General features: G+C 39.0%; 1 protein-coding gene across 1 annotated transcript; it reads left to right on the top strand.

The window, feature by feature from the left end:
• The first annotated feature begins 8,988 nt into the window (after nt 1-8,988).
• LOC131618797 (glycine-rich cell wall structural protein-like) lies at nt 8,989-9,696 on the top strand. Its single transcript, XM_058889955.1, has one exon. It carries the CDS (start codon nt 8,989-8,991, stop codon nt 9,694-9,696), a length of 708 nt encoding a protein of 235 aa, XP_058745938.1.
• The last annotated feature ends 363 nt before the right edge of the window (nt 9,697-10,059 follow it).

Consider the following 10,059-nt stretch of genomic DNA (forward strand, 5'->3'; position numbering starts at 1 on the left):
AATCTCTCCGGGTTAAAGTGTCTACACTCATAGTATCAAGGCATGCATATTACTTTCAACTTTGAATAAATTCTCAAATCACTACACACAGAGATTACACACACTTTATGAGGTCTTAGGGTTGTAACGTGGCTTTGGTTTGGTGGGTAAACAAGGTACGGGATAACAAATGGTTTAGGTGCTTGGCATTACATAGGATTCACTTCTCTGCTCATTTTGATCTGAATCGTAAGAATGGGGTTTGAACCTTTTTCAGTCTAAAAGTGGACAAGGGAAAATATCTTATTCTGCTTTGAAATTCAAACCTCTTTTTGTTGGTTTTCACAAGATCTATATTCATCTTTTTCTCTCTTTTTTTTTCTTTGAGATATTTTTTTTCTTCTTCTTCTTGCCCCCCTTTTTCAATGGTTCACAACCCCACACTTAGATCCTTTTAGTGTCTTTCAAGTGATTAATCATGAATGCCGAGCGATGACATGAACAATGAGAAAACGGGTGATAAAAAGACTAACACCATGAACAAAACAAACATTACGGCTCAAAGGGGGTTAACGATGGATAACATGCATACAGGATGGTTAGAAAGGCTCGGGGTTACGGAAAAAAAAACTTGCCTCAGTGTGCGCTTTCATAGTGTGCTTGTGTTATGAGAAAATACGCAAAATCAAAGTGAATAGTGCCATACCTGACTGGACTCTCATATGGATGTTATAAATTTGGCTCTGACATCTCACCGGGTCGGTTAAGCTTGCATGCTTCAAAGTGCTCTAGGTGTTCTGCCATTTCCTTTCCTCCAAAGTTCACCATACTCTCTCTTGGTTCAGTGTTTTCCTCATTGCGTCCAACCTTCTTTTCTTTGATTGTGTCAACTTCCGTGGTGCCTGTAGAGATCAAGTGTGAGATGTGTTGTTCAACCACTATCTATTCATTTGCCCCCCTCCGACTTGTATCCAACCTGGTAACACCATGGCAGCACTACAAACTTGAAATAAACACAATAACAGAAAGACAAAAGAAAATGGTTCAAATTAAACAAACTAAACTATGAATTCAAAACGGAAAGCAAAGCAATAAAGCAAATAAAATAAGAACCTCCCCCACACTTGAACTAAACATTGTCCTCAATGTTTTAGAACCAGCCTTGGAGAGGTTGCTTACAGAGGTATTGCATTCCAATGATCACTTCCTAGCTTCCACTAGAGATGCTCTCTTTTATTTCCTGAAAATAAAACAAACAAACAGAAAAATTAATTATTAAAACCGTGGGTTGCCTCCCACGAAGCGCTTCGTTTAACGTCGCATGGCTCGACGGTCCATTACCCTTTATTATGGAGGGTATTTCCTTTTCCAAACCTTGTTGCTTGCCACTTCCGCAACCGCGAACTCATGAAGATGAAAAGCCTGGATAACTTTTCTCTTCAATTTGCTTCCCACATTTTTCTCTACTTCTTTAGCTTTCTTAGGACTTTTGACAGCTACATAAGTTGGTTCCATCATAGAGGCTATGCTAGAAACTTTTTCTTGGAGATTTTTAAGATTTTTGTCTTCTTGTTCACCTTCCGTCATACCAGTTGAGGTTTTCTCATTCACATCTGACCTATGTTTCCTGACTCCTAACATCTTCAAGGTTACTTCTTCATCAAATGATTTCAGCGTTAGCGTCCCTTTTTCAATGTCAAAATTACAGCGGCCTGTTGACAAAAAGGGTCTCCCAAGAAGGATAGGAGTTTCTTCATCTTCCGGAATGTCCATGATGTGGAAGTCAACAGGGAAAACAAACTTATCAACTTCCACTAGTACATCTTCAGCTACCCCATAGGATTTCTTAACAGTGTGATCGGCGAACCTTAACTGTGTCTTACTTTCACTAATCTTTTCTAATTCAAGCTTTTTGAAAATGGATAAAGGCATTAAACTCACACTAGAACCAGAATCGAGGAGTACCTTTTTAAATGCTATATTCTTGATAGTGTATGGTATCGCCACCGCCCCAGGGTCTTTCCTCTTAATTGGGATCTTTCTTGCTGAAGAGACTATACCACACTTCTCGATTACAATTTTTGGTTCTCCTCCTAGTGATCTCTTTTTCGCCAACACCTCCTTCATAAATTTCTTATACAAAGGCATGTGTTCAAGTGCTTCAAAAAAAGGTAGATTCACCTCTAACCTTTTGAACAATTTAGTGAACTTCTTAAAGTCTTTCTCTTTTGAATTCTTCTTTGTTACTCTTGAAGGGAAGGGTAGTTTAATTACCGGTTCAGCATCTTTTTTAATTTTTTCTTCAGCTTGTTTAACCGGTGGTATCACCACTTCTGGCTCTCTTGGGTTCTCTCTTATTTCCAAATCTACCTCCATCACCATAGGGTCATCTATCTCTTCTTTTTCTTTTTCCGATTCTAACACCTTTTTACTCCTTGTTGTAACAGCATTGATCTTCTCTAGATTTTTCTGATCTTTCACAGTTTCGTTCGGAAAGTTTCCTTGTGCCTGTAGAGTGAGATGTTGTGCTATTTGACCCATTTGAACTTCAAGATTTTTAATTGAAGCCGTGGTGTTCCTGAGGTTGGCTCTTGTCTCTTCTTGAAACTGAGAGTTTTGGGTTGCCACTTTTTCAAGAGCGATCTCCCAATCTTCTTTCTTTGGTACCTGTTGTTGAAATTGTTGAGGATGATGTTGGAATTGTTGTTGATATGGAGGTTGTTGTGGTTGTTGTTACGGACGATAATGTTGCCCCTGTGGTTGATATTGTTGAGTCTGAGGTTGATATGGTTGTTGGCCTTGAACCGGCTTCTGGACGTTTCCTTGCTGGTCTTTCCATGAAAAGTTCGGATGATTTTTCCACCCCGGATTATATGTGTTGGCATAAAGATTATTCTGCCTCAACATATGAATATGCTCAACCTGTTCTTGAGTTGCCACACAATGCATATCAAAGTGCGGTCCACCACATATTTCACAGAGAACCGCTTTAACTGGTTCCACCTGTGCCACTGTCTGAGTTCCAATATTCATCTTTTTTAACCTTCTCTCTACCTCTGCAGCAATCTGATCCTCCATCTTAACAACCTGTTCTGGCAACTTCAAATCAATTTTGCCCTCCGGTTGGCTCATGGTTCGATCATACAACTCAAGATGCTCATTAGCAGCAATTGCCTCTATGATCCTTTTCATAACTGTGGCTGTAGCAAAATTTGTTGAACCACCAGCAGCGGTATCAATAAGCTGCTTTGTCTTAAGTCGCAACCCATTCACGAAATTCTGCATTTGCTCGGTAGCGTCCATGTTATGAGTAGGACATGCAGTCAAACACCTTTTGAACCTCTTGTATGCAGCCCCCAATGATTCCCCCTCTTTTTGTTTGAAATTTACAATGTCGTATCTTTTTCGGATGAACACCGACGCAGGAAAATATTCATTGAGGAATGCCGTTTCCATCTCTTGCCATGTCGTGATACTTGCAGCCGGAAGTGAGTAAAACCACTCCTCTGCGTCATCAGTAAGTGTAAACGGAAACATAACAAGTCTCTTGGCCTCCTCTGAATGACCTTCGATCTTCAACGAAGTTGTCGTAGTGAGAAATCTCTGAAGATGCTTATTTGCATCCTCGTTTATTCTTCCGGAGAACGGCTTGCTCTCTAACTGGCGAATGGTGGATGGATGCAATTGAAAATGTGCCACATTCACGGGTTGATTAACAATAGTCATCCGGTTGGGGTGAGCATTTGCCCCTCCATAGTCCCCTAACAATCTCTCCGCAGGAGGTTGATTTCCAGCCATGTTAACTGGTTCCTGAACTACCTCCCTGTCAAAGTCAGAATCGCTGTGCTCCGAATGCACAGACACTTCGTCGTCGCTTTCCTGATGTGGAACACTGAGACTTGCACTTGGTGCTGCCAGTCTTTCACTTCTTGCCTTGCGGCGTCTCTCGTGCAGAGCTCTTTCTGGTTCTGTGTCAAAGGAAAATTTAGCTGAGGTCTGACCTCGCATAAACAGTTAGACAACAGTTAGAACAGATACAAGACTGCAATGAAATTCAAATTAACAAATAAAATAAAATTTTGGTCGCAGAGCAACAAAATTCCAATTGACTTAAAGTTCGGCTTATAGTTTGGCAGTCCCCGGCAACGGCGCCAAAAACTTGATCGGAAAATAGCAAGTGTACTACTTTTGTTACCGATGTAGTTATTAAAATGGAGTTGAATCCAAGTATCGATCACAAGGACTGCGAATAAAGTATAAGCCAGTACTGAATTTCAATTGAACAAAAAGCTATTGTTGGGTTTTTGATTTGCTTGATGAAACTACTAACTGTTTATAATTAAAAACGATAAGTAAATGATTATTTGGTTCACAAATGAGAAAGCATGCTAAGGTTGATGTATAAATCTTATGTAACCCCTTGAAAACACCGTTGTTCATGAAAAGATGTGACCACAATTGAGTATCAATTCTATAAAATAGTTTTCCCTAATTCCTTAGTGGAGAACTTCTTAATACTTAAAAGTCAATTTCAATTCCTCAATAATTGATTTTAGTATTAAGGCATTATGCATCGTGTTCTAGAATGGATGATCACTATGGTGAAATCCTTATTCCTAAGCGATTTACCGGTAATGTTTTGATTCAAAACGCATTAGAGTGGTGTGTCAAGCCTAACCCTAATCATAAATCAACAAAATATTTTCCAATACAATGAAGCATGAAAATCTTTGAATCATAAACTCAAATTATAAAAACATCAAATTCATCACAACGGTTTTAACAAGTCATTACATGAAAAGATTTAGGGACATCACCCTAGCATAAAATAGTTTAGCTACTCATAATGTTTAAGAAAATAACAAGAGTAATTGAAGTCATTACAAGAAATTATCGGTTGATATGATCTCCAATCGCGAGTGCTCTTGAAGATCTCTTCCGAAACCCTTGACTCTTCTTTCTCTGTAGTTCTCTATGCTCAATAATCCAAGATGCCTCAATCCTCCTTCCCGTTAGGTTTTAGTAGGGTTGGCTTACTTCCTCAGTATCCGAAAGGTCCAAAATACCCTTAATGAGCCCCAAGCTTTCAAAATTACAAAACTTGAATATCTGCCCGCGCCTAACAACACGGTCCGTGTGCAGGAACACGGGTGCCCGTGTTGTTCCTCTGGTCAGCTCTCAAAATTGCCTTTCCACGCATCTTTCCACACGGGCCGTGTGCAGGAACACGGGTGCCCGTGTGAAACCTCTGTTTTGCTTCCCAAAAACATCTTTCCAGCCATCTTTTGACACGGCCCGTGTGCATTCACACGGGTGCCCGTGTTGCCCTCAACTTTGGCTCTTTTGGCTACTTTCTCCTCTCGTGCTCGCCATAAGTCTCTACCTTTCCCGTGCATCAACCTGGCCACACACAAACTAACAACCAACGCATAAAACGGCACTTGAATAATACTCAAAACACACTAACATGCAACAATGTCACACAATCGAAAAACAAGGAACTTAATTCAAAAACATATGACAATGCCACTTAGTATTACCAAGATTGCGAATTTCGGTCGGAAAAAGATGCGGAAACTTACTAGAAATGGTGACCGATCAGTCATTTTCTTCGTTGGGACACATATCGGGCTCCAAGATCGATGTTTAGCTAATGTCATTCTACACCGGGGTCTATGCTAGGGATCTCATAAGGGAATGAAAAAGAGGCTGATGTTGGTTCTTGTACTGGTGAAAGAGTATAAGTGTGTGTTCCTCCAGCAAGGGCATGGGGATTCCGAGGCCTTTGTAGGTATATTACGATGTATGGTGGCTAGGGCTTGCCCACGGTGGAGAGAACCCTGCAAGATGGTGTTTTACAATGGTTTTAGGAATCATGCTCACGTGAGGTGAGAGGATTTGTGGATGAATGATATGCTTAGGTATAACCGTATGAGGGATATGATTAGTACGAGTTATGATTTGTCCCTTCTCCCTTGAGGGGAGGAGTATTTATAGAGGCCTTTTGGGCCTAGGATTTGGGTAACCCTGAGTTGCGACAATTGCTCCCCTCTTATCAGGAGAAGTTATTGACCACCTATCCTTCTAGGAATGGTGGGGGACTCTATATCATTTGAGTAACAACATTACACGTCATCAGTGCAAAGGGCGAGTCGTCAAGTCATCTCCTATGTGATACAACTCTTAGGCGAGAGCACCCTAGTTTAGGACCTTCAAAAATATAACACTAGAGTTATTAAGCATTCAACTAACCCTTTCTTCACTATGGACGGTAGGTCAACACCTATTTTGACCGTCCGCGTTGGATTATTATTGACTTGGACACCTTCAAACTCAACATTTTGAATCGGTATCAGGGTCTTCTTCTTGGTTCTGACAGACAAATTAAGCTCATCGTCTGGTAATATTTCCTTTTCCTATTCGTCGAGGTCGGCTATGTTGATTGCTCCACCAGTTCTCTTCCTTATTTTTCATAATTAATAGCGGTCCCTAGGGAATTTTTCATTATCATCTCGTGTATAAGTCATGTTCCACGCATGTCAGCTGCAATTACGACTAACTTGTCGGAATTGTTGTGATATTTATTGTATAGAGGAAGCCACAACATGGCCTTCCAAGAATGTCATTGTAAACTATTTCATAAAGGATCACAAAAAAGAAAACGACCATGATTCTCTTTTTTTCCTCTACTCTAAAAGAAATAATCAAATATATACATCTGCGTGGACGGGTAGAGGAATCCTTGAACTTAAGGAGAATTTTGCCCTCACAAGGCTTCATATCTAGCTTGCTTAAGCTTAGCTTCATGAGGATTTTTAGGTACATCAGATTGCATAAACTTTCACCATCAACGAGGATCCCTGATACAATGCGATTTGTTATGGTAGCAATTACGATTAGCTTAAGAGTCACGTTAGGAATTCCATCTACCTTCTTGGGGTCTTGGAACCCTACGCCTAACATGTCTTCTCCTTGCTCCTTGATTTGTGTTAATTTGAGAGAATTCAGAGATAGTTCTTTGTAGATTATATCCACGACAAAGACCCAATGTTATCTTAAATTGGTTGATTCTAACATTCTTTCATAAATGAGGCTTCACATCAGAAGAGATTGAATTGTGAAAATTTACAGGAATTCAAATTTGAATTCCCACAAACGATGCCACTGTTCCGTCCAAGAATCAGAATTGTTGATGAGCTATTGAGGTGGACTCTCAATGTGGTAGTGCGGGTATCCGATGTGATAGCATGGTGGTGGACCTATAATGTTTGCACTCCAATATCCAAATCAGTTGTTGAGTAAAAAAAATAGAATGAATTATGGTGAGAATCGTCCCTTAAATTTCGTGTGTAATGTGTCTGCGTATAGATTATTGTCCCTTAGATGGGTGGTTGGATGGTTCTAAAGTAGGAATCGACCCTTCCTATTCTAACGAAAATTAATTGATTCCAAAATCTCATTGGTTTAGACTATTGTGACAGTCACTTTTAGTTGGTATATAAAAAATTAAAAAGAACAGAAAAACATTATTTTTGAAATAGAGTTTTTGGACTATACCAACAATTTTTAGCCTTTTATACGCGGATATTTGCTGTCATTATATGTCAAATTTTTTATAGTAATGATAAAGATTATGATCAATGTTCTTTATAAAACGAGCTCTAGGGAAAAAATATTCATTTTATAGTAGAGTAGACATCACAGCCAAGTTTCAAACATGCGCAGCTTCATTGATTTTTCCCAAGAAGCCTGATGCCAGGACTTCCACTCTCAATACAAAGACACATTTTATTCTACACAATACAAACTTTCTTAGTAAAAGTATCTCCTTACCAAATGAAAGTTTCCACCCAAGAATCCACAACATCTAGAAGACTTTTAGGACATTCATAAATATGAAAGTTATATAAGACCATACAATGAATAATATGTTTAACAATTAAAAAATACAACCGTTTAGAAAAAGATTTTAATATGATATAAGAGCACATGTTAAGGAATCAAAATGTAAAAGTTTTCTTTTGAAAAAAAAACAGAATTTGAATTTTATTTTTTTTAGATCGAATACAACACTCTTTTAGACTATATTTTCTTAGCTAGGGTTTGCTAAAATAACCTCATTTATTTTTAAGAATGTGTGTTTTAGCAAGTTTTAATTAAAAAATAGTTTAATTCACCCTAAGTTGCATGTTGCTAAAATATACCTTCATAAAATCAAGTGGGTCTACGTTAATATATATATATATATATATATATATATATATATATATAAAGGAAATTCATGATTTCGGTGTATTTTTCTTAACCTTTATCATTAAATACATTGGACACTAATTAAATATGTAATAATGGAAAATTGTTAACATTTAGCTATTGTATATATATTATCATTAAATCCATTGTACACTCATTAAATATGTAATAATGTGGTATACTTACGAAGCTTCCAGCGGGAGTGGCTATATACTATAGAAGTTGTGAACATATACATATTAATTTGACATCGATACAATGGCTGACAGTCTACCTGATCACATTGCGTATACGGTTTTGAGGAAACAAATATACACATGGTGGGGCAAGCTTGCCAGTTATAGATGAGAAGAACTACACAAAGACGTTAGCTTCTTCATCGACTAATAAATGCAGTCTCCCTCATAAATTAGTTGATACCTATAGTTTCACTTAGAAACTTCAAATAGAAAATAAGTTAATTAATGGTTGTACATATATTATATTATAGGAAAAAGGGTTTTTGAAAAAGACTAAGGTTGTTGATAGTTGGGACATGATAATTATGAATACACCGGCCAATAGGTTGTCTTCCAACAAGTTTGAAATTTAGGGCATGTCAGTCAGAAGAACAATATGAGATGTCCCTAATGTCTTCGTGTATTAATGCCTTGTGCTCCTATAAATAGAACTATATTCTAACCTTTCTCATTACAAGAGCAAAGTAAGTTTACACAACTCTAATATAGTTTTCTATCTTAATTTGTGAATCTTAAGATGGGAAATTTACACAAGTATGTTGGAGTTCTTGCTGTCATATTTGTGTTGGTGATAGGAATTTCTGATTCTCGTAAAATACAAAAAGAAGAATATGTTGATAACTTTGGTGGTGGAAGTGGCTTAGGTGGTGGTGGAGGTTTTGGTGGCGGCAGTGGTGGAGGTGTTGGAGGAGGACTTGGACACGGTGGTGGATTTGGAGGTGGTGTTGGAGGTGGTAGTGGAGGAGGTGTTGGAGGAGGAATTGGAGGTGGTGGTGGTGGGGGACTAGGTGGAGGTGCAGGTGCAGGTGGAGGCTTAGGAGGTGGTAGTGGTTTAGGAGGAGGAATAGGAGGTGGACATGGTGGTGGTGGTGGTATAGGTGGAGGCGGAGGTTCTGGTGGAGGTATTGGAGGAGGATCTGGAGTAGGTGGAGGTGCTGGAGGTGGCTTTGGGGGTGGTGCAGGAGGTGGAATTGGTGGGGGTGGTGGAGCAGGTGGAGGTGCTGGTGGAGGTTTTGGAGGTGGTGCTGGATCTGGCGGAGGTGCGGGTGGGGGCTTTGGAGGTGGATCTGGTGGAGGTGTTGGAGGTGGAGCAGGCGGAGGTGCTGGAGGAGGCTTTGGAGGTGGAGCAGGCGGAGGTTCTGGTGGTGGCTTTGGAGGTGGTGCAGGCGCAGGCGGTGGTTTTGGAGGTGGCGCGGGTGGAGGAGCTGGTGGTGGTAGAGTTTAAATATTTTTTGGTGAATTCTTATTTACCCAACTCAAAAAGTTGGGTAAGGTTACCTTCTTTATAAAATGCTTTGAAAACAACAAATATTTGTAGTATTTTAATAAATAATTAAATGTGTTAAATGAGATGGAGTCATGTGATTGGTTGAAGGTACACTACCCATCTTTTTGTGATGGGTAAAGAAGTTGTCCCCATATTTTTTTTAAAAGTATTAATTCTATTATGGAATGTTGTGTGTTATTCATGAAAGTAAGGAAATAAATGCAACTTTTTGCTTAATATGACATGTATGAGAGATATAAGACTATTTTTGTGTTTATCCTTTTTATCATGTGGTTTTGATATTTTTTTTATAGGTATTAA

The sequence above is a fragment of the Vicia villosa genome, linkage group LG7 (genome assembly GCF_029867415.1).
Source record: "Vicia villosa cultivar HV-30 ecotype Madison, WI linkage group LG7, Vvil1.0, whole genome shotgun sequence".
Lineage (NCBI taxonomy): Eukaryota > Viridiplantae > Streptophyta > Magnoliopsida > Fabales > Fabaceae > Vicia > Vicia villosa.

Coding starts and splice junctions, on each gene's coding strand:
- LOC131618797 (XM_058889955.1), top strand. CDS start 8,989: ATGGGAAATTTACACAAGTATGTTGGAGTTCTTGCTGTCATATTTGTG.